The sequence below is a fragment of the Ricinus communis genome, chromosome 3 (genome assembly GCF_019578655.1).
Source record: "Ricinus communis isolate WT05 ecotype wild-type chromosome 3, ASM1957865v1, whole genome shotgun sequence".
Taxonomy (NCBI): domain Eukaryota; kingdom Viridiplantae; phylum Streptophyta; class Magnoliopsida; order Malpighiales; family Euphorbiaceae; genus Ricinus; species Ricinus communis.
In genome coordinates, this window is record NC_063258.1 from 425,097 (window position 1) to 450,736 (window position 25,640).

Sequence of the window (25,640 nt, forward strand, 5' to 3'; positions counted from 1 at the left end):
TTGGAAAGCCTGAGCTAAGAGGAGTCTGAATATGCCCTCTGATTGTCGGAAGCTCAACGGCATCGGCCGGAAAAGCGAGAAATTTGAACTGCCTTAATTTTATCGGAACTCTCTCCTTCAGTCACTATTGCCGACATTGCTGCCCCCAAAAGAAAGCTCTCAAGTCACTGGTCATTTTAAGATCGAAACCACCGCCATCGGATGTTGGGAACGCGAATAACGGCATCGGAGAGAGCCTGCCTTCTTCGCCATTTCCCGCCGCTCGCAGCTGCCGCTGCACTCACCAGCCCTCGCCACCTCACTCGAATGGGGCCTCCTTCGCCGTCTGCCATTGATGGCTGATGAAGCTCCTTCTCTCCCTCCTCTTCTTCCTCGATCTTCTTTTCTTTATTTGCTTTATCGCCAATAGATCCCTCAACTTTTTCTTATTAACCATTTAGTCCCTCAATCTTTTTAATTACTAAGAAATTTTTCCCTTGCAAAATTTTTTGTTTAACCCTCCAACTTTTCTATAGCATTTCAATTAAGCCCCTAACTACTTAATTTGGGCCAAATTACAATTATGAAAAATAAAGAGTTACTTAATTACCTTTTCTTTTAATGGTGAAATTACTAAAATGCCCTTTCCCACGTATTTAATTATAAAAATACCAACCATGAAAATTCTCATTTAAACCATATATTTAAGAAATTATACTTTTAGCCCTTATTTTATAACTAATTGTCTAATTAATCTTAATACTTAATTAACTTAAATAATCAATTTATTAACTATTTTTCAATTTAAACCAATACCATTTGCTAATTAAAATTTATTATTTTCTAATAAATTCTTTTATGAAAATATTATATACTATTTCTTTCATAACTTTAAAATATAATATTGATTCATATGCTCATATTGAGAAAAATTTGAGTGTGACCGATATATTTATATATATATATATATATATATAAATATATATGAAAATATAATTTATCCCTCTAAGAAATTCACTTAATTAATTTTTTAAAATCAAACTAATTAGATATAGAAAATAAATCCCTTTTATTTTTATCTAGCATTGAAATTCTATTTTAAATAATCTCAATTCAAAATAAAACTAATTTAAATTAAATAAAGGCTCGATATTTGTTCTTATTAAAAGAAAATTTCGGGTATTACATTCTCCTCCCTTTAAAAAAATTTGTCCTCGAGTTTTAAAAGAAAAAAGCTTACATTAAGACTGAAACTAGTGAGAGTAAGAACCTTTCATCTCCATCTCGGCTTCCCGGTTACTTTCCTCGATAGAATAATTCGACCATAAGACTTTGACCATCGGTAAAACCCTAGAGCAAAGTTCGCGAACCTGAGAATCCACAATCAATGACTAGTTGTTCCTCGTAAGTCAAGTCTTTACTTACTTCCACATACCGAGGTTGCAACACGTGCGAAGAATCCGAAATGTACTTCCTTAGCATTGATATGTGAATACCGGATGCACGTGCGAGAAATTTGGCGGTAGGTCCAACTTGTATGCTACCTCTCCAATCTTGTCTATAATCTCAAAGGGTCACACACAATAGGGGCTAACTTGCCTTTCTTACTAAACTGCATCACTTCTGCATATGAGATGCCTTAGGAATATATACTCTCTAATACTAATCTCCACACACTCCCACTTTGGGTTCGCATAACTCCTTTACCTATTGAAAGTCATCTTCAAATGCTCGAGGATAATAGAAATCTTTCTGAGGTGATCTGAACTAACTCTGTTTCTACCAACTTTCGTTCGCCAACTTCTTTTCTAATGATGTGTCCCTTACATGTACTGAATATCCTTAACATCCGCGTCATATCATCCATTTGATTGCGATAACTGATACAAGATCATTTGGGTATTGAAATCATGCCATCTTGAAATAGAATTCCTCCTCGACTGGAATCTAGAAAGTCTCATATGTTCCTCTACAGTCCAAAATGGAGCATGCTGCGCCACAGATTCATTCTCATAGCAACTAAGCTTGTCATCTAGAAAGCTCCATGCTAACACAACTTACTTTGAAAGATTTACTTATTTATTTACTTATAATCATTATTAATAAAAAATTTATTATCTTGAAAAACACCTTTATAAAATCATAAAATCTCTAGTCATTTTATTTTTATAAAATTTTACAATATCGCGCACCAAGGTGATGATCTTCTTTATCACTAATGGGTTGCAATGCATTGATGTATGATGCATGCTTGAAAATGAGTTATAGAAATATGCATGCCTAATAATGAAATGCCATGATGAGTTTCTTGCAGGACTATGCCCAATATTATATTTTAAAACACTTTTGTTCTACTTAGAAAAATAAGTAGCATTTGCTTAAGCTTTTCTGAATTCCGAGCGCCCGAAGATACACCAACCACCATTCTTATGCTTCTTACAACCACAAACTCAACATTAACCTTTGCTCGACATTTTAAGTACTGAGTTCGGCTTTTCTCATTAAAACGATACTTGATGCAATAACGAGGCAGTTCATGGCACGACTGCAATTACACTCTGCACCAATCCTAAATTGTAGTGTCCACCGGCGAAACAACAATCGAAGCATCTAAGGCCGGTTTGCACTAATCACTTGGAGAAATGGTAGTGAGTCTATCGCACTTCTAATCTTGTTATCGCTACAAAGCTTATTCTTATACGCTCACAAGAAAGAGAAATAATATACTCTCTAATAGTGAATGCTGAAATTAGAGTCAATGGAAACAAATAAAGAAAGACTTGATCCTAGCTCCACAGTACCAAGAATTCTAACCTAGGTCGAAGAAAATCTAAACCTAGGCTCCGATACCAACTCACCACCCGATCTGTGGGCCCGTGACCGGCGCTAGAAAATGGGCAGGCGTAAGGCCACTGAAACCCGTAGCAAGTCTGACCATTCACTAACTCAATCAAGGTATAATCCAGATTCTGACTATTAACACTATTCCACGACTAACCTTTAACCACCGGATACTACATATTTAATTTAGTCTGCCAGCATAATTAGGCAAAACCTTAATTAGTATGCCATTACAAATGATAAGTTCTGAAACTTTTTACTGCAGAGAATCTAGGATTTTAAAAGTCAATATACCAATAAAATCAGTTACATTAACCCTAAGATGAAAGAGTCAGGCTGCTAGAGAAAAAGAACTGCAGAAATCTAACAAATACTTGAAAACCAGTTAAATTGAGACTTTCAGTCTCGAGAGTGAGTTAAAATTATATATCCAAAAATAAATACAACCACTTTAATAAAATATTTGATTAATCAAATAAAGTATTAGGTCATGTAAAAACACGTGTCATAACATAATTCAATAAAATATATTTTTTGAGCTACGGGACAAGTACCTCAGCAGAACCCTAAATCCAATACTAGCAACCTTTTTGCTCTATCATTCCAACAGAACTAGTGCCCTAAGAGCAAAGCTTGACCAGGGTCCTTAAATCTAGTCTGATCACTTAATTTTCAATAAAGTCGGCACCTAGAGAGCAACACTCGACCAGATACATTTACTCCGGCAAACACACTCTACACAGCCTAGAGAGTTGAACTCGACCATGGCAAGTCCTAAATTATTCTTTTACTACCTGTCTCAGATTCATACTGGTGCGCACGCGGTCCTGATGCAACCCATCAGATGTCAAGTTCTACTACCGCCTCATCCCAAGTCAACATGCAAACATAATATCAATGATGTAGAAATTGATATATGAATAGTAAATAAATGAATAATTCAAATCTATAAACCAATTAATCAAAATTACTATTTAAGATCTTTGCAAGACACATGTACAACGTATATATGACTTTAACTCACAGTTTTGACGACCTCCTTGCTCTGCTCCTAAGCTTTGGGGTGGAGCGAGTTGAAATGATGGATTATCTATTCATGGGAACAATTCAATTAATAAAAGTAAAACATTTAATAAATAACTGTAGGTCTAGACTCCTAGAACTGACTATCTAAGAATTTCGATTCGGAAATTCTACCGAAAATTCGGTAGAACTTCTCCTAAAATATGGACGTTTACCCCTCATATAATGGGTCCATGACCTACCAAAAACACTTCTAATTTTTAACAATTAATTAATAGGAGTCCGGCCACCAAAATTACATTATTTTTTCTAACTCTGCAACAGATCACAGATCACATTTATTGGTAGACGGTCCGACATAATATTTATTTCAACAATCAATCCTCATATAAATTTTTTTGATCGCCGCAAAACTAGTGCCATTGGAAAGCTTGAGCTGAGGGGAGTCGGAATATGCCCTCCGATCGCTGGAAGCTCAACGGCACCGGCTGGAAAAGCAAGAAATCTGAACTGCCTTCACTTCACCGGAACTCTCTCCTTCGGTCACCATTACCGACGTTGCTGCCCCCAAAAGAAAGCCCTCAAGTCACCGGTCATTAGAAAATATCCATAATTATTCCTACTTACAGTTTTAGCTATAAGTATCAATGCAATTTATAATAAAATATGGTTGACATAATTTATGACAATCAAAATCTAGTTAACATAGTTTCATGTCTTATAATAATAATAATAATAATATTATTATTATTATTATTATTATTATTATTAGAGTAATTATAGTAGTAGTGCTTTAAAGAAATTATATTAACTCAAATATTACTTAATCCACATAATATTTATTTAATTTAAATATAACTCTAAAACTATATATATATCTCCTTTACATAAATATTATCTAGGTTTTAAGATTGCACGAATGATCGTAAATTTATAATACAATAAAAATGAATATAATATGATATTTTTATATATTAAGATTATTATTACAAATTAAAGAAAATAAAAAATAGTAGTGGTATATAAAGTATTTTTATATAAAATGTTAATTATTATTTTAATATAATATTAGTATGTTTATTTTTTCTTAAAAAATTATATTTATTATAAAATTTTTATATATTAATTTATTTCTATCAATATATGTTTACATCCAAACTTAGCACCGGCTTAAATTCAATAATTTGTCAGAGTTAATTTAACCAGTTAATTTTATTAGCGTATGACTCGATTCTTGACTTGTAATTTATTCCTTGGCCCATGGGTCAGGAAATATTCGGATGGTCAGCGATCATTATTAATACATGATTATCAAGGGATTGAAGATGTGAAAGTGGTATAAGAAGCAGTTACAGAAAATTTTGGAACACTTGCAAGTTATTGGGAAGTGAAGAAGGAGTTGAGGAAGTCATGAGAAAGAAGTGAGGGTGGCATGAAGCAGTTAAAGAACCTTCTACTATGTCAACATGCTGTCAAGAAGTGGATAGCAAGCTGAGAAAGTTGAAGAAATTATAGAAAATAAAGTATGGAAGTTAGTAACAGGTTCAACATGTGCATGGAAAATGTGGCTTGTACAAGTCTTTTTAAGGCGGTGGAGTTTATTGGGAGCTAGTGCACAATGTAATCATTGAACATGGAATGTCTATAAATAGAGGAAGGATCCTTTAGAGAGCAACTCCAACAAACCCAATCAGTACAACAAAATATTGATTCAAAAGATTCAATACAACAAAAATCAACATACCCAAGATCTATCTATCAATCTTTTGTTTATTACCTTAGCATTTATTTCTAGTATATTCAAACTTTCAATTTTCTTTTTGCAAGCAATCACTTACATATCTATCATTATTTACTTTATGCAATCAAATTCTCAGTTTTATAATTTACTGTTTCTAAATTCTCATATTTTTATTTACAGTAATATATTCCTACCTCATCGTAATTTCATAAATCATTATTATTACTTTTAGCTCAATCAATCAAATTTTTTAATCATAAATAATTTAATTTTAATTAATTAACGCTTTAAATTTATCATCTTTGTTAGAGTTAAGATTAGCATGTTAGCTCAATTCTTACAAGCTCCTTATTTTTATTTTATCAAATTTATTCCTTAGCATTTAAATTAATTTTTAATAAATTTATTTTAATTTATAAGTTAGTATATGGTTTAGGTTTAGCAAAACTACATTTCAAATAAGCACACATGATAGTTTAGGTTCTTGCATTTTTTTATTCAGTTCTTTTTATTTTAGAAATTTAAGAGTTGTATTTTACTTTATATTTATTCCACATTTCATACATATTAACTGGAATAATTCACCTCTAGCACACTCTGTTGTCGCAATTGCATGTATTATAGTCAAATTTGTCGGTATTCACAACAACCATAATAACAGTCGTAAATTATATATAGTACATAATGATTCTATCAGATAATAATTTCAAAAATATTATCATGGTTTAAATATAAAAATATTATAAAATTTAAATAACAGTTTAGATTTTTTTTTATATATGTAGAAATTTTTTGAAAAGTAAATTATCAAGCTTTTATTTAGTTATACTAATTCCAAATAGAAATAATGACTTAAATATATATTAGATATCTAAATTTAAATAGAATATTAGAATTAAAATATTTAATTTTATAAATTTTCAAAGTTAAAAATTAAAAGATAGTTCATACTAGAAAGTATTTAGTATGAGTTATCTTATCAAAATTAAATAAAATCATTAGTATATAATTTTTCAAATTAAATTAATATATTTTTATAATATATATAAATTTTAGTTTTTTAATAATATTTTAAATTTATGTATAACTAGTTATAAAAATAATCAGCATAAATTTTATATTTCATAAATAGATTTATTTGTAAATTAATATATTATAATTTAATAACTTTAACATTATTTTAACATTAAAAATAATTATAATACTGAATCTGAAATATTTTTTATTTTTTTAGTAATAAAAAAATAATTAACTAATATTCAGTTACACCTAAGTAGAAAAAAACTACTTATAAGAGATTTCTTTATCAGAAAATCACCCAAGTTTGAGAAATCTCCGGTTGGGGTATTTGAGGGAAAAAGGTGACTACCATAGGCCAACCTCACAGACAAAAACTCAGCAGTAAGCAGTAATTAAACGTGGCTTCATTGTTTTCCAGTGTAGAAAGTGAAATTCTATCCACAATCCATTGGCCAATCAAAATGTCCTCTCCACCCAATGCTCCAGTCTCCCTCCATTTCCACCCCTACAATAACCAGAAACCAGAAACTCGAAAACATATACTAACAGTTATACTCAGTTTTTGCATTCTTGGCAATTCCCACTCCAATTGATCTATATTCAAATGGCAGTTTGTAACCTTTAATGATACATGGTCTGAAAGCAATACCAGCCATATCAAACGATGAACCCTTCCCTTTCTTTATCTGAAAGAACCCACTGCTTGTCACTTTTCAAGGTATACTTGTTTTTGCATGTTGTGTTAGTGAAATGTTTAGCAAAATCTTTGAAAGCTGATTACTATATTGTACTTAGCATATTTGTTTTTATCTTTCTGTGAAGAAACCAGTTTCAGATTTCTGTATATTTTCTTCAAGGAAAAATGCTTTTCTCAGGGGACAATTTCATATCAGTCACTTTTCATCTATTAAGTTGAATCGGGCACCAAGGAAATTTGCAGGTAACTCCAATGTTATTGCATCTTCTTTTTTTTTTTTTTTTTTTCTAATTATTGTTTGGTCTAGTTTGAATTAACCAAGATGGTTCCGATTGTGCAATAATCTGCGTTGTGCTCTATTTGAAATTGTCACTGTTGTTTGTTTCATGGAAACTTTGTCAGAAATTCTGGTCAAGTATGAATGTCAATTGATTCTGGTCGAGACTGAATTCCATAACTGTGTTCTTTGCTTTTATTTTGTTCATTTGTATCATCTAAACTGAAGCCAGTTTGAATGTTTTATTGAATTTTTATTTATTTTCAAGAAGGTATTGAAATGAAAACCTTAAATCACCAAGTGAAGATGTGCGTTTTAGATGATAAAATTATCAGAAAGACAGCCCATTGTCTCATTATTTCCTCAACTTTCTCATGCGGCAAATTACAATAAAATGGCATTCCCCAGGGCATGAGGCTCTCTTCTTTTCAAGCACTGGGGAGCATTTTTCATCTTATGCAGACTTCCAGTTGCTGTTCTGACATAGAGGTTGTTTCCATAAATCAACCATGGCCTTCTAGTCACAAAAAAACACCTGGTCATTGTGCCTATTAGGGCTATCCTAAATACTAAGGTGTTGAGGTTAGAGGAGCTAATAGGTTATATGAAGGTCCCAGAAGCTATAAGCAGCCTCCACAAAATGCATAGGATTAGGCTCTGATTCTGCATTAGAAACTCGTGTCCAACCTCAAATTCCAGATGTTAATTAATAGGCTGAAGGTCCCAGAAGCTCTAAGCAGATGATGTGGGATCTATGATTGGGCTAACAGTTTGTTTAATAGTGCCATTGCTCTACTTCGTGTTTAATAAAATCCAGAGTTTATTGAAATTTAATGCAAAAGAAAAGGATTGGGATTATGATGCTATGTGGTTTGATTTGAAGGTCTTGTGGTTTCACCAAGCTGTGTCCTACCATTAACTGAGGAGAATGTGGAGAAGGTTTTAGATGAGGTGCGACCTGGCTTGATGGCTGATGGAGGCAATGTAGTTTTACATGAGATAGATGGTCTTGTTGTAGTATTAAAGCTGCAAGGAGCATGTGGATCATGTCCAAGTTCTACGATGACACTTAAGATGGGAATTGAAACTCGTTTGCGAGATAAAATACCAGAAATCATGGCTGTGGAGCAGATTTTGGACACTGAAACAGGATTGGAGCTGAATGATGAAAATGTTGAAAAGGTAATGAAATAGTAGTATTTCCAAGTCTTTTACCCTGCACGTGTTGGATTATTAGTTTCATGTTTAAAGTTAGTTCTTAAAAACTGCGGTTTGCACATTTAGAATGATCAAGGTCTGAACATTTTGTGTTTAGATGTAGATATCAGAGGAAATATTCTATATGAACTCACCACAGAACCATTCTTTTTGTTTGGTGCCAATAGCAAACTGCATTGTAGTTGTCAAATTCTTTTCTGGAGTATGTACCAAATGCTGCATTCTGGCCACTTTATTTCACATGTTTCATTTTATTAATATGCTGGAAGCGGAAAATCACTTGACAATGAGGAAATATTCAATTGATTTTGCTTTCAGAAGTTGCCATTAACATTTCATATCTTTGCTGTCTTCAAAACTTTTGAGGAGATCACGCAGAGTAAGTATTTATATGGTTTGACATGAGCTAGTCAATTGGACTAGAAGATGTCAGCTCACACTAAGGTGTCAATTTTGGATCTAATTCGGGATTTTCCTTGAGAGGTGTCGGAGAGGAGTCAGAATGTAATAATATCTTTGCATACAGATATAGAAGAAAACACATGCTATTGTATTTTGGTTTCGTTCACCTTCATCATTTTCTTCATTTCTAATGTGAAAATCTGGTTCTGAAAACTATATTCAGATTTAATTCATTATCCAGATTTGGTCGATTAGTTTTCTGCATAAATATAATAGCATACTGTGCATATATAATGGAAGATGCATTGCAGCCAATTAAAGTGCTCAAGTTGGCTACTTTCAGGTTCTTGCTGAGATTAGACCATACCTTGCTGGGACAGGAGGAGGAGTACTTGAACTTGTTCAAATTGATGATTACATTGTCAAGGTTAGGCTTAGTGGGCCTGCAGCTGGGGTTATGACTGTCCGTGTTGCTCTGACACAAAAACTGAGAGATAAGATACCTGCCATTGCAGCTGTCCAACTGATAGATTGATAACCAATTATGAGAACGATAATTCACTGTAAAGGGAAATATTTAGCATTTCATGGTAAAGCATTCATGTTCAAATGAAGAGTTTGATTGTATGATCAATTTTTCACCTGGGAAATGATTGGTTTCCTGACAGTATAAATCCATTTATTCTTATATCTGATATGAGAAAATAATTCATCTTTGAAACAGTTTTTTTTTTTTGTTTGAAACTTTCATATAAATTCGTGGGAATCATTAATCAGCAGCAACTAGGCAAAACATTTAATGTATCAACTCATATATATAAACCTAGCCACCTGAATTGCTCTGAAACAGTCCGAGTAATATTCACAAGACTTTTTGATGAATTTACCAATACCCAAAACCACAGGGGGAAGCTATCATATATATAAAAAGAATCATTCGCTTTGAGAACTGCTTCTTGTTTGCTTGATTATCAGCTGAAATTCCGATCTCTAAATTCGTATTCTATGTATTCATAAAAAATGAATATTGTACTGAATCTTATAGGTATTGCAGTGTCCAAAACCTCAGAATGTAGATTTGAACTTGATCAAAAGGCATCAGTTATTTATGAATGACTTTTGAATGCAGCTTGGTGTGATTACATTGATGTCACTTTGACAGAAAGGCAGGGCTACTGCTGACTTTGTCACTACAAAAGTTGTTCATAACCTGGAAGCGAAGTAAAAAGAAATTGAACGTTCATCTGCTTCAAGGAGTGAAATATGGAGTGAAAACAACTCTTTTGTGTTGATTTATGACCGGTCATTTTAGTTGTTTGAACTTACCGCTTAAAGCCCTTTAACATATTTATACTTTGACAATGTGGTCTACTCTATCTAACATTATGCTCAGTCTTGCTGCTGATTTAAAAAAACCCAGTCTTTGAAACGCACTCTGCAGAAAAGATTGACCACTATGATCACAAAGTTCTAGTAGTTTTCATTCTTAGTTCTCTGCCCATCAATCAATGGGAACCACTCCCAGGCACCCACAACAATTGACTGGCAATTTCTGATTACTTTACATAAACTGTTAGCCCTCAATAATCCTCAGGTGGAATTCATAAACCCATGTTAAGATTTTGAAATAGCTTTTTCTTTCATCTGAATTCTGGAAAATTTCGCATCTTATGATGAGGGCATTATCTAGAAGCATATGCAGGAAATATATTTCAGTAATAATATGGACTACTTTGCAGTAAGTGGTGTTCAAAGTCTGTTTCTCTTATCATACTTACACTACATGGTATCTCACAGTAACATTTCAGTTACAGTAACAGCCAGCTTAAAATGTGGTGTGCTGCCTTAGAAAACATTTTACATCTCTATCGTTTGATTCACTTGTTGAAAAGTTTTTCCGACCACTACTACTCATCTTCGTCTCTTGATCTACTCATCTTCGTCTCTTGATCCAAAGAATCTCCTGATCACCGCGGCAGCAGCGCCAAGAAACATGAATAGAACCAGGGTATCGAATCCACCTCCAATACCAACGGCAACACCAGGACCTGGTGCAAAGAAAGAAAAAGGCGACCAGCCCCAGCCACCATAGAATGGCACTCCATAACCATACCCATATCCACCAACTAAAGGTGGGGCAACAGGTGGATTGACGTATATATTCGTCCTACCATAAAATGAAGGACAAAATTAAAACATCACAAATGTAGAACACATTTATCATCTTACAAGTTAAATTGGTTAAAGTAAGAAAGAAAAGAAAAAAGGTATCAGCTGAACTTTCTAAACAGATTATACTGATTTTCATCCCACTAAGCATGAAGGACATCATACTTTTTGCAAGGCATCCAAGCTTTGCCACTTTAACTCGAGTAAGAAACACTACTACTTTGAAACTTTTCTTTGGATGATAAATCTTACTTGAGCAACCCTGTGATGCTTAACCTATTCTTTTTGCCTTTAAGATTGTGCTAACCAGACTCTGTTGATCCATGACAGTCTCAATTACTGTCAGTTCTGATGATTTATTCTGTTATCAAGTTTTTCACATGTTCAAATAATATTCTAGTATAGCAATGTATCTTTGCCATTTTTTTCTAAATGCACTATGTTTCTAGATATGGAAATTCCCTATTGCCCACAACAGTTCACATCAGAAATCCAAACCAGTAGGTGAAACACTACTATCTTTTATTTGTGAGTAACTATGCACAGAGTTCTACTCTTGCTTTCATTTTGTGCACATAACACAAAATAGAAAACAGGAAAACAGTTAGTTCAGAACTTCAATATGCAGTTCATCAGAAAAAGAAATTTACAAATTGAGTAAAGATATGAAGCAATAACCATAAGTTCCTGCAGTTGTTATTAACCTAATGTGATATGCTAGAGCTCCATGCTAACAAAAATTTATTTTTAAAGGTGAGGGCAAGGGTGCTAAGGATTGAACTCAACACGTCCTACATTATGAGACAGACATTTAATACTAATAGTCCATTAGTCTTATGAATCGCAACTCTTAATAAATAATACCACATGTTGTAATCATAGTGGAAAGTCTATAATCCTACATGATGAACATGGTTCAACCAAGAATGTTTCTGTTATATTATGATGTAGAGACCTATTTTTAATTAGTCCATTATTCTGATGGCATGCCAAAAGTAATTATAGTTTCAATTTAAACTGTTAACAAATCAAGGCTTTATACATCATATAAGTTAGAGTCTTCCCATGCACTATCAACCAATGGCTACCCTACACCTCCAATTGAACCAAAAAGAAAAAAGAAAATCAAGTATTCCATAGTGGGCAATTATGCACCCTGAACATAAAGCTAAATTATGAAAATGGTGGGCAATTATGCACCCTGTACATAAAGCTAAATTATGAAAAGGGTTAACCAGCAAAATAACGCAATTTCAAGAATATATACCTTGAGTTATTATTGATTCTTGGGGATGACCTAGGAGCAGATGACCTGAAAGCTTGACCACCAACTCTACCACCAGACTTGGCAGCTGATGCATCACCAACTGAACCCAGTGTGAGGACTCCAGCTGCCAGTGTCACTATTGCTAGCTTGGCCAATTTGTTCTCTCTTTTTGTCCTGCCAAAAGTTCAGAGCCCCCAAAGTCAGTGACAAACAAAAACCCAAGAAACAAACTTAACAATCAAATGTAAATCAAGACCATTACCTGCCAGAATCATTATGGTCATCTTGTGAGTGCTTGCATGAGATGGTAGAGGTAGATACAAGTTTTGTTTTGGGCTTTTGAATTAGTGGGGCGAGAGAGTTGGCAAAGAAGCTGTGCTGGGATGATGCTATAGCAATGGTCATGTTGTCTGATGCCTTTTGGTCGTTGTTTCTGTTAAAAAACTTCAAGGTTTATTTCTCTGCAAAGTGCAGGCGTGAAGGGTAGTGTTTCAGATTTTTTTTGAGGCTCATTGTCTTGGCAACATAAATGGTTTTATCCATTTCATGATTGAGATTTAGCCACGTGGCGTGACTATATGGCTGGCTGGTGAGTGAAGTTTAAGAAGCTGTATCTTGTCTCTTGAGTTACAAAAATATCTCTAAGAATAAAAAATTTCATAGACTATGAACAAGGTATATGTAGAAATTAGGGGGAAGTACAAGTTTTATGTGGTTTAACTTTTTATTATAAAACAGTTTTTTTGATTTTTATTTTGTGATATTTTAATACTATATTGATTTTGTCCAAATTCATTAATACCGTCAATAGTTTTAGCAATTGAATTTTAAATAAAATATAATTGCTGCAAAATCGGTCTTATTGGATAGATGACGAACTATAGAATTCTATAGTTTTGTCAAATAATTCAAAAGTTGTCGAAGATTATTAGAATTAAAGAAAAATCAAACTATAAGATTATTTTCTCTTTTTTTTTTTTCTTTCTAAATTTTATAAAAAAATTGATATGACTAGTATTAAATAAAAACTAAATTAATAACGAATAAAATAGTAGCAAAACCACAAACAATTAACATTGAATAAATAAGTTACAAATATTGAATTAATAAGTTAAAGAAAATATCTACCTATATAGTCTAGTTGGGAAAAATATTTCTCCAACTATATCATTTTGAGATAGGTAATGTATCAGTCAACTATGCAAGGTCGACAGTATGACTGTTGATTGTTGAGGTGTATGGTTGACAATCAAAATGTGGATCATACACTCAATCCAACTGTTTTGCAAGACATCTTTGCCATGGTTGCTAGGTAAATAAGCCACCTTAGGCAAATGTTTTAAAAAAATAAGAAAAAGTACCATATGATTTTGTATTTTTGCACTTAAGTGATTGTGGTTTTTTACGTGACAAATAAGTACTCTGTGATTTAGTTTTCTTACATTTTTACTATCTTATAAACTAATATTTTTAGATTTTTATGATTTAATATTAGTAATAATGGAATAAAATCTAATTTGGCCACTAGCCTTGTTGCTCGGGTTCAATTTAGTTATTTTCTAAATTTTTAGACATTTTAGTCCAAATTTTTGCATATTTAGCTGAAATTAGCCCTGTTTTTTACAAAAATGAGAGAGTGAGCTACACATTTCCTAAAAAAAAGAGTGGATAGAATGAAAAATAAAAAAAAAATATTAACTTTTTATATTAAATTATTTAAATTTAAAAAATATATATTGATATTTAAATAAAATATAATAAAAAATAAATATTACTATAGTGTTATTACTTTTTTCTTCTTAATAACGATAGTAAAATAGATAGTTACAGTAGTAATGATGCTAAAGGCAGTGGAGATGAGAGTGGTTTCAATAAGAATAATGGTGATAATAATTGTACTAAAATTATAAAATAGTTTTTAAATAATATTATAATATTATAATTTCTTAATTATTTTTTATTTTCAAAAGAGAGTGACTCTCACTTTTTTTCTAAAATAGGATTAATTTAAGTCAAATATACAAATTTTTGAGTTAAAAAGTCTATAAATTTAGAAAAAAATGATTAAATTAAGCTTGTGTGACAAGATTAATGGCCAAATTACACTTTATTCTTTAATATAATACTCATTTTTAATAACAAAACCACTTATTAAATGATTTAACCTATAACTAACTACATCGAATTCATATTAAATAAAATTAGTATATATATTTTAATTTTATTAGGTATAAAAAGAAATAATTTTTTAAAATGAAATTATAATATTTTTAGGAGTATCATAATAGTTGATTTGATGGTAAATCATCAATAAGTAATTTTATTATTAAAAATAAATATTAATTAATATTAAATTATAAAAATTTAAAAATATTAATTTATAAGATAGTAAAAATATAAAAATGAAATAAATCACCAAATATTTGTTTGTCAACAAAAACTATACACTCGTATTTATCTAAGATTGACAAACTAAAAACCTAGAAAAAGGTTATATATATATATATATATTCAACAGAAGATCAACTTCCTCTAGATTTTCTGATGAAACTTCTTCCACTTCAAGCATAGATATTGGGAGGATTTCAAATTTATCTTATGTTATCTATGCCTCTTATAAAGAACCTGTGCCAACACGAAGCTTACCAAGATTTTCAATATCAGACTTGCCAAGCCCAAACACCACATTACAAAATGTCAATTACCAAAGCAATGTTCCAAGACTTGTTTACAATGACAGCTAACCAAAGAAAGAAGATGACATAGAATCTATCTTTACCCCCTCTTCATCATCACCATTGGCAATAAACCAAAATCTAGAAGTAGAGATCAATATGATTTCAAAAGATGTTCAAATCAATAAAAAGCTTTTACAGTATACGAAACAAACTCCAAATCACATTTTTTGATTGGTTTTAAATTTATTACAAAAAAAATGGTATTTCGTATAATTTCAAAGATAAGGTCATTAGTCTTGTTACCATTAGGAACAAAGCTCCAGAGTGGAAAGTCGGAGAGAACCAAACCATCTAATCTAAACATCCTCCTCTTAGGAAGATAACTATTCCTTATAGAGAGAAGGAAATTGAAGCCACACCTTACAAGCTAGTAGGTGAGGATTTTGAAAAGAATGTCAAAAATATTGTTCAGCAGAATAATCTTTCAAATACATGTCTTAACACACTAGGAAAACAGTTGGTTAGGATAGAAAGCCAGATAAAAAAACCTGCTACAGTCTTGACCTCAGTAGTCTCTAATACTGGTCATTCAGTAGAAAGGAGTCAAAGAAGAAAACTTAAAAACCCTATCAAATTTGAAAGCCTAGTCAAGACCAATTTCAAAAGCAAACTGAGTTTGCTAGAACAGTCAGAGAATAGCTTAGTAAGTTAGCCACTTCCGAGTCTTCGGAGAATGTAGTACCAAATACTCCTCAATCTAATAGGAATATCAGTCCTATAGAGCAAGCCCAAAGCAATGAATCTAATGATTCAGGACCAGAAAGTGTTACTGAAGAAGCCCCCCCTAGATTGACCTGGCATATCCTAGAACTACTGTCCCTGACCTAAGCATAGAAAACAAGAATAATATCCTTACCCAGTCTAGATTCAATGCCTCTTCCGTCTATGAGTGAAATATAGATGGAATGTCTGAGTATAACATCCTTGGTCTCTTACAACAGATGATCATGGCAGCAAATGCCTACAAAATCCAAAGCAGTACCTCTGATAGAGCCATAGCTGAACTTCTTATAGCCAGTTTTTCAGACCAGCTTAAAGAATGGTGAGATTACTATCTCACTCAAGGCCAACAGCTACAAATCTTAGGTGATATCCAAACCACAGTAGAAGGAACCCCTATCCTAAATGAATTAGAAAATCTAATTGAGGATGCTGTGTCAACCTTTCTCCTTACGATTTTTCTTCACTTCATAGGAGATCCATCTCACCTCAAAGATAAGAATGTTGAACTTCTCAGCAATCTAACCACTAAAAAGCTTAGCAATTTCCAAGCTTACAAAGATACTTTCTTAACCAGAGTCATGCTTAGGGAAGACTCCAACCAGCCATTCTGGAAAGAGAAATTCTTAGCCGGTTTACCTAAAATACTAAGTGAAAGAGTTAGGAAAGTTATCAGAGAAGTCCATAATGGCCAAATCCCTTGTGATCTCTATACTTATAGTGAATTAGTTAGTCTTACTCAGAAGAAAGGACTTAAAATTTGCCATGATTTTAAGCTTTAAAGATAGCTCAAATGGGATATAAAGAAAACTAAGCAAAGTTAGTTTTTGTAATCAATTTGAGTATAATCTCATAAAGCCATCCCTTGCCTACAAAGGAAAATTCTTCAAAACCTTGTAAGAAAATACATTTTCACAAAAGCAGGAAGGTCCCAAATAATAAAAAAAGTTTTTACAAAAAGCCATCTTCTTCAAAAAAATCTTCAAAACAGAAGTCCAAAAAAGAATTTAGCAAAATTACTTACTACAAGTGAGGCAAGAAAGGCCATACTTCAAATTATTGTAAGTTCTCTAAAAATCTTCAAGAGCTTCACATAGAAGAAGAAGTTTTAAATAAAATTTCTGCTCTTCTAGTTGAAACCTCTGAATCAAAATTTTCTAATCCCTCTAATAACGAAGAAGAATTTCAAATTGATGAAATTAAAACCTCATCCGAATATTCTGAATTAGATTTTGACAAAGTTTCAAAGACTATTAATATGCTCACCAGGCAACAAGAAGCTCTTTTTGAAGCTGTCAATCATGTTAATAATCCCCAAATTCAAAAGCAAGTTTTGAAACAAAATTTAAAAACTGAAACCTTATCCCTTCATCTAGTAGGAACACCTACGATCTTACTACGATTTTGAAAAAAAAAAAAAGTAAAAGCATCCTCTTCCTACTGTCCAAGAACTCCAAAAAGAAATTAAAGTTATTAAAACAGAACTCAAAGAATTAAAAGAAAAGCAACAAAATGATTTTGTTTTACTCCAAAGCCTAATTTTAAAGCAAAACGGTGAATCAGATTCTGATGAAAAAAATGATTTTCAAAATCTTAAGGTTTCTAAGAGTGTTTCAGAAAATTTCATAAATGTTCTAAAAGAAAAAACCTTAAGAAAATATCTCATTCAAATAAAACTTATTTTCCCTGATGATTTTCAAGTAGAAACTATAGCCTTGTTTGATACCGGAGCAAACCTTAATTGTATCAATTATGAATTAGTTTCTAGAAGGTATTATCAAGAGACAAATGAAAAACTCACTTCTACAAATAATTCAAAGATTAAAATTACCAAAAAAACTGAAGCTGCAAGGTTGCTTTAAAAAATATCTTCGTTCTTATAAAGGATTCATATCAAACGGTTATTTTAGGGACTCCTTTCATTAATTTGATTATTCTCTTCAAAGTAACTACATATGGTATCATTTTCAAAGCTAAAAATTCAAATGTTACTTTTTCTTTTTAGAAAAACCTAAGAAAAGAAATCTCAATCTTATAAAGACTCACTCGATTTATTATTTTGAGATAAATGCTTTAAGTAAAGAAAAGCAAATTCAGCTACTCCATTTAAAGTAAGATATGAGTTTACAAAGAACTCAAAGCCAATTACAAAGTAATTTTATTCAAAAAAAGATTTTCAAAGGGAAGTTTGTTCAGATCTCCCAAATGCTTTCTGGAAAAGAAAACAACATATGGTAGATTTACCATATGAAAAGGATTTTAATGAAAGACAAATCCCTACCAAAGCTAGGCCAATTGAAATGAACGAGGTCTTAGAAAACTATTGTAGGATAGAAATCCAATAGTTAGAGGAAAAAAATTTAATTACCAAATTACAATCCCCTTGGCGTTGTGCAGCTTTTTATGTCAATAAAAATAGTGAAATAGAAAGGGGTACTCCTAGGTTAGTAATTAACTATAAACCTTTAAACAAAGCTCTTAAGTGGATTAGATATTCTATTCCAAACAAAAGAGATTTTCTTTAAAAGCTTCATTCTGCTTTCGTTTTTTCAGAATTTGATATGAAGTCAGGATTTTGACAAATCCATGTTCATCCTAAAGACCGTTACAAAACTGCATTATAGTTCCATTTGGCCAGTATGAATAAAATGTAATGTCATTTGGTCTAAAAAATATCCCTTCTAAATTTTAAAAAATTATAAATGACATTTTTAATCCCCATTCAAAGTTCTGCGTTGTGTACATTGATGATGTACTGATTCTTTTAAGTTCTCTTGAACAGCATTTTAAACATTTAGAGACATTTTTCTATATTGTCAAGAAAAATTTCTTAGTTGTCAAAGTCCAAAATCTCTTTATTCCAAACAAAGATAAGATTTCTTAGGCATTACATCTCTCGCGGAACTATTACCCCAATTGAAAAATCTTTAGCTTTTAATTCAAAGTTTTCTAATAAAATTTTAGAAAAAGATTTAATTACAAAAAATTTTTGACAGTTTAAACTATGTCATGGACTTTTATCCAAATTTAAACTATTTGGAAAAGCCTCTCCATAATAAGTTGAAGAAAGATCCTCCTGCATGGTCTAATGAGCATACAAAGATTGTTCAAAGTATCAAAAAGCAAGTTTATGAAATTCCATATTTACATCTTGTTAATCCATTAGCATTCAAAATAGTTGAAGCTAATGCAACAGATTTAGGTTATGTTGGAATTCTAAAACAAGTTCAAAGCAATAAAGAATGCATTATCCAGTTTATTTCTGCACACTGGAATGACACAAAAAAAAAATTATTCAACCATCAAAAAAGAAATTCTTTCAATAGTTATATGAATTTCAAAGTTTTAAAATAATTTTTTAAATCAAAAATTTCTTTTAAGGATTGATTGTAAATCAGCAAAAGAAGTATTACAAAAAAATGTTCAAAACATAGCTTCAAAGCAAATTTTTGCCAGATGGCAAACTATTCTTTCTGTTTTTTATTTTGAAATTGAATACATACAGAGAGATTCAAGTTCAAAATTAGACTTTCTAACCAGAGAGTTTCTTCAAAAACAGGAGTGACAATACCCCGAAAAACAAAAGTAAAGGATAAAGAAGAAAAGCCAAAAGGAAGTTCAGAAACAGTAGAAAGCCCAAAGAAGGAGATAATTCACTTCTCTTCAAAGCCAATCAGAAAATGAACAGAAATCATCCAGAAAGAAATAATTTCTGACAAAGAAGATCCTGCTCACAAGCAATTTCAAATATAGGAATAGCTTGCACAACAACCTCCTGAATTTTTAAAAATGATCCAGAAATATTCAAAGACAAAGCCTGTGGCTGACCTTCAGCCGAAAATCTCTCCACAGTCATCCTCTTCTTCAACTAAAGGTAAATGTATACTACCTATCCCTCTTTCAAAGTCTAAGATAGTAGTGTTCCCATCAAAACTATCTTACGATTCTCAAAGCATTTTAAAACTAAATTCTCAACAAATTATTTTGTCCCCAATAAAACTTTTTAAAGCAAATGAATATGTAGAAAAATAAAGTGTCCAAAGAATTTTAATTTTTGATGAAGGATTCTGTATAGAAAGCCCCTCAAAGTTAGTTTCAAAAATTTTCCCTCTAGGATAGTATTTTAAACCCTGGAATAAGGCTAAACCTCAGTGTTATTACCAGTCTATCTTAGAGGTGATTGCTTCTGCGAAGTTCAAACATTTCAAAAAACACAAAAGCCACAAAGACTCAGCCTATTCTACTTGTACTATTCAAAGAATTCTTCACCCTTCAAATTGGAGAATGGAGTTGCATTCTTCAAGATCTTTCCTAATGACCCTTCAGAACCCCTATTCCTCAAGTTTCACTACCACTTTTAATTACTGGAATTACCAACAAGCCTGGTTCAATACCTTTCTCTTACAAAATGAAGGACAAAGTCATTTCTCACTTTTTTGCTTTGGTACTAGCACTATCCAGCCTTCAAAGATACCTTACTGGTTTAAACAATGGTGGAACTATTATGGTAATATTTCAGAAACCATAATACCTGAAGTACTCTCCATTTTTAACTTCTTTAAAGCTCATTATAAACCAAACAAAATAGAAAGACAATTCCCATCCTTGCTTCTATTTTGTTCAAACTTCTTCCTCCCTTTGGTATGTGTGTGATATTCCTATTTTAATCAAGTAGCAGATGAAGAAGTCATTCTTATTCGCAGATTTAAAGTAAAGTGATGGGATATATTCAAGGACTAAGAAAAGCTATCTACAAAGATGGTTCAAAATTTTCTTACAAAGAACAGCTTCTTGCCAGCACCTAAAGAGCAAACTATCTTCTTGGCACAAAAGTCTTTCATATTTCCACAATTGGCGGTGGCCCAAATGGAAGATGACTTCCTACAACTAATCAAAAAATTGTCAAAAACCACCTACTCTAAAGAAAAATTTAAAGCCTCATCATCTTCTTCAAGTACCAGTTCTACAGTTATTCACTTAGATGGTGACGTTAATAAGATGATTGTTTTGGGATATTTAAGGCCATAAAACCTTATAAAGCCCTTAGGTTGAAAACCAGAAATGGCAACCCACAATGACATTCTGTAACAAGCCAAAAGCCCGAATAACAAAAAAGTCTTTTCAAAAGAGAAAGAAGACAAAAGATCTCTCATCCTGCACCATTATTTCAAAGCATGGCAGGCAACTTCTGCTCCATCTCAGAAAAAGAAAAAAGCCTCCTGCTCCATTATCAAAAGCATCCAAAGACCAAATTAGTGAAGTTGAAGGCTTAAGACCCCTATAAATGGAGGAGATTTCAAAGAAAAAGGGGGACAAAAAAACTACAAGTAATTCTTGTATTCTTCAAGTTCTCTGTAATCAGTAGAAATATAGTGAGATAAGAGTGTTGAGAGTAAGAGAGAAGTCTTTCCTCTTGTATTCTACAACTCTACTCTTGTAAGTTATATTTCTTTCCAAAACTTTTATTTTCAGAGATAAATAAACACTCGTTCTATTTTTTTTTCTTTCTGCCCATACTTATAGATAACAAGTGTATGCTTTGTACTTGCCTCATTTAAGGACCTGCATATCAGGAACTTGTTATTTTCTTTTTATCACTTTGTATAGATAACACTAAATAAACACTCATTTTTTTCTTCTCTTTCTGCCCATACTCATAGATAACAAGTGTATGCTCTGTGCTTGCCTAATTTAAGGATCTTGCACATCGAAAACTTGTTATTTTCTTTCCGTCACTCTATATAGATAACACTAGTATCAGAGCCTAAAGGTCCCTGGGTAGGGAAGGTTATTTACATCAAAGTGTTTTAAACTCGTTTTATTTAACTGCCTCATATCTTTGAATAAGCAAACTTGTTCATTTATGCACAGTAGTAAGACTCGTTTTTGGAGATAAGGGCAGTAAAACTGGTGGCTTGGTTCATGTTTGTTTAAGACAAAGTTATTTTATTTTGTTCTAAAATAAATTTAGAACCACATTTCTGTAGATCGTCTTCATTTTCAGACTCTTCTACCTCTGACTCCTCAAGGTCCAATGGTTTGGTAAATCGTGAAGAAATCACTATTGAAGATTGTACAAAATATATTAATGAGTGGGAAATACCTAAGATTCAAAAGAAGCAAATTTATGAGTTCTTAAAGTTTTCTATCTTCAAAATAAATTTTACCATCAAGACTGAAGAAAGGGATATCCAAATTTCAAAGCCTTTTAACGAAATCTATCTTCTAAATCTAAAGACCCTTCAGAAACATAAAGAAAAAGATTACAAATACATCTACATAGATCTTGTCCAGGTAGGAATAAAACCCCTTACTAGAGAAGGATTAGAAACTTCTATAATTCATGTTAGGCACTGTTGAGTCAAGTCTTAACAAAGGACCTATCAGTTTCAATTGTTTCCTAAATATTACAATCTTTTTAAATGATAAAAATATTTTAAAGAGTATTGTTTCTTCATATTAAAATGCATAATTACAAAATGCTTGAAAGATCTATCCGGATAGCTTTGATTTTCAAAATTCATTACAAAGCCATGAATTCTGCTTTTAGTTCCAAATACAAGCTTCATTCACCAAAAGAATAAACATTATTCCTCTAAACAGACATCTCTAAAGCCAACGCAACTATTCCAAAGACCATTCAATAGAAAGACATCACACTTCCAGAAGAATGGATACTCGAAGTAGCAACCCAACCTGAATCTCCAAAGCAGACAGAGCCAAACGCTAACCTCAAAAACATAACCCAATTTTCAGATAGGAAAGTAAAGCTCACATTCAACAGAAGATCAACTTTTTCTAGATTTTCTTATGATACTTCTTCTACTTCAATTATAGATATTGAAAGGGTCTCAAATCTACCTTCTGTCATATATGCCCCTTACAAAGAACCTATTCCAACACGAGGTTTGCCAAGATTTTCAACATCAGAAGATCTATAAAGGTTCTTTGTAAGGGGCATAGATAACAGAAGGTAAATTTGAAACCCTTTCAATATCTATGGTTGAAGTAGAAGAAGTATCGTCAGAAAATCTAGGGGAAGTTGATCTTCTATTGAATGTGAGCTTTACTTTCCCATCTAGAAAATGGGTTTATGTTTCTAAGGTTAGTGTTTGGCTCTGTCTGCTTTAGAGATTCAGGTTGGGTTGCTCCTTCGAGTATCCATTATTCTGAAAGTGTAATGTCTTTCCATTGAATGATCTTTGGAATAGTTGCGTTGGCTTTAGAGAAGTCTGTTTTGAGGAATAAGGTTTCTTCTTTTGGTGAATGAAACTTGTGTTTGGAACTAAAAGCATAAATCATGGCTTTGTATGAATTTTGAAAATTAAAGCTGTCTGGATAGATCCTTCAAGTATTTTGTAATTATACGTTTTAATCTGAAGAATAATATTCTTTAAAATATTTTTATCATATAAAGAGATTGTAATATTTGGGAAACAATTAAAACTGATAGGTCCTTTGTTAAGACTCGACTCAACAGTGCCTAACAAGAATCATAGAAATTCGTAAACTTAGCATCCCTAAGGACTGCTAAGATAGAAGTATCTAATTCTTCTCTAGTAAGGGGTTCTATTCCTACCTGGACAGGACCTATGTGGATGTATTTGTAATCTTTTTCTTTATGTTTCTGAAGGGTCTTTGAATTTAGAAGATAGATTTCTTCAAAAGGCTTTGAAATTTGGATATTCCTTTCTTCAGTTTTGATGGTAAAATCTGTTTTGAAGATAGGAAACTTTGAGAACACATAAATTTGCTTCTTTTGAATCTTGGGTATTTCCCAATCATCAATATACTTTATAAAATATTCAGTAATGATTTATTCACTATTTACCAAACCTTTGGACCTTGAGGAGTCAAAAGTAAAAGAGTTTGAAAAGGAAGACGATCTACAGAAATGTGGTTCTAAATTTATTTTAGAACAAAATAAAATAACTTTGTCTTAAACAAACATAAACCAAGCCACTAGTTTTACTGCCCTTATCTTCAAAATAGATTTTACTACTGTGCATAAATGAACAGATTTGCTTATTCAAAGATATGAGGCAGTTGAATAAAACGAGTTTAAAACACTTTGATGTACATAACCTTCCCTACCTAGGGACCTTTAGGCTCTGATACTAGTGTTATCTATACAGGGTGACAGAAAGAAAATAACAAGTTTCTGATGTGTAGGATCCTTAAATGAGGCAAGCCCAGAGCATACACTTGTAATCTATAAGTATGGGCAGAAAGAAAAAAAAAACGAGTGTTAATTTAGTGTTATTTATACAGAGTGACGGAAAGAAAATAACAAGTTTCTTATGTGTAGGTCCTTAAATGAGACAAGCACAGAGCATACACTTGTTATCTATAAGTATGGGCAGAAAGAAAAGAAAAGAGAACGAGTGTTTATTAATTTCTGAAAATAAAAGTTTTGAAAAAAAATATAACTTACAAGAGTAGAGTTGTAGAATATAAGAGGAAATGTTTCTCTCTTACTCTCAACATTTTTATCTCACTATATTTCTATTGATTATGGAGAACTTGAAGAATACAAGATTTACTTATAGTTTTTTTTGTCCCCCCTTCTTTTTCAAAATCTCGTCCATTTATAGAGGTCTTGAGCTTTCAGCTTTAATAATTCGTTCTTTAGAAGCTTTTGTTAATGGAGCAGGAGGCTTTTTTCTTTTCCTAAGATGGAACAGAAGTTGTCTGTCATGCTTTGAAATAATGGTGCAGGATGGGAGAATCTTTTATCTTCTTTTTCCTTTAAAAAGACTTTTTTTTTCATGTGGAATTTTGGCCCGTTACAGAATGTCATCGTGGGTCGCCATTTCTGATTTTCAACCCAAGAGCTTTACAAGGTTTTACAACATTTTATTTTATGGGCTTGAATATCCCAAAACAATCATCTTCATTGAAATCACCATCTAAGTGAATGGCTGCAGAGCTGGTGCTTGAAGAAGATGATGAGGCTTTAAACTTTTCTTTAGAGGAGGCAGTTTCTGACAATTATATGATTAGTTGTAGGAAGTCATCTTCCATTTGGACCGCCGCCAATTTTGAAAGTATAAAAGACTTTTGTGCCAGGAAGGTAGTTTGCTCTTTAGGTGCTGGCAAAAAGTTGTTCTTTGTAAGGAAATTTTGAATCATCTTTGTAGATAGTTTTCTTGGTGGTTGAATTCATCCCACCACTTTATTTTAAATCTGCGGGTAAGAATGACTTCTCCATCTGCTACTTGATTAAAATAGAAATATCACACGCATATCCAAGAGAGGAAGAAGTTTGAACAAAATAGAAACAAGGGTGGAAATTGTTTTTATATTTTGTTTGGTTTATAATGAGCTTTGAAGAAGTTAAAAATGGGGAGTACTTTGGGTATTATGGTTTCTGAAATATTACCATAATAGTTCCACCATTATTTAAAATAGTAAGGGATTTTTTAGGACTAGATAGTGCTAGTATCAAAGTAAAAAAGCCAAGAATGACTTTGTCCTTTATTTTGTAAGAGAAAGTCATTGAACCAGGCTTGTTGATAATCCCGGTAATTGAAAGTGGTACTAAAACT

At 32.1% G+C, this 25,640-nt stretch overlaps 2 protein-coding genes across 2 annotated transcripts; one reads left to right on the forward strand and one right to left on the reverse strand.

The window, feature by feature from the left end:
* Window positions 1-7,000: 7,000 nt before the first annotated feature.
* LOC8286310 (nifU-like protein 3, chloroplastic) lies at window positions 7,001-9,921 on the forward strand. Its single transcript, XM_002532038.4, has 4 exons — window positions 7,001-7,322; window positions 7,427-7,544; window positions 8,462-8,760; window positions 9,542-9,921. The coding sequence occupies exons 1-4, from the start codon at window positions 7,269-7,271 to the stop codon at window positions 9,731-9,733; spliced, it is 663 nt and encodes a 220-aa protein (XP_002532084.2). The 5' UTR covers window positions 7,001-7,268; the 3' UTR covers window positions 9,734-9,921.
* A 987-nt stretch (window positions 9,922-10,908) lies between these two features.
* Window positions 10,909-13,158, reverse strand: LOC8286311. Its single transcript, XM_002532039.4, has 3 exons — window positions 12,897-13,158; window positions 12,635-12,808; window positions 10,909-11,365 (listed from the first exon to the last, which is right to left on the reverse strand). Exons 1-3 carry the CDS (start codon window positions 13,037-13,039, stop codon window positions 11,128-11,130), a joined length of 555 nt encoding a protein of 184 aa, XP_002532085.1. The 5' UTR covers window positions 13,040-13,158; the 3' UTR covers window positions 10,909-11,127.
* Between the last annotated feature and the right edge of the window lie 12,482 nt (window positions 13,159-25,640).

Bases quoted from the DNA above. Each gene is read 5' to 3' on its own strand.
- LOC8286310 (XM_002532038.4), top strand. From the start codon at position 7,269: ATGAACCCTTCCCTTTCTTTATCTGAAAGAACCCACTGCTTGTCACTT. The intron at 7,545-8,461 runs GTAACTCCAATG...TTTGATTTGAAG, and splicing joins GGCACCAAGGAAATTTGCAG to GTCTTGTGGTTTCACCAAGC. The intron at 8,761-9,541 runs GTAATGAAATAG...GGCTACTTTCAG, and splicing joins ATGATGAAAATGTTGAAAAG to GTTCTTGCTGAGATTAGACC.
- LOC8286311 (XM_002532039.4), bottom strand. From the start codon at position 13,039: ATGACCATTGCTATAGCATCATCCCAGCACAGCTTCTTTGCCAACTCT. The intron at 12,809-12,896 runs GTAATGGTCTTG...AACTTTTGGCAG, and splicing joins GACCATAATGATTCTGGCAG to GACAAAAAGAGAGAACAAAT. The intron at 11,366-12,634 runs GTATATATTCTT...ATTTTATGGTAG, and splicing joins AGAATCAATAATAACTCAAG to GACGAATATATACGTCAATC.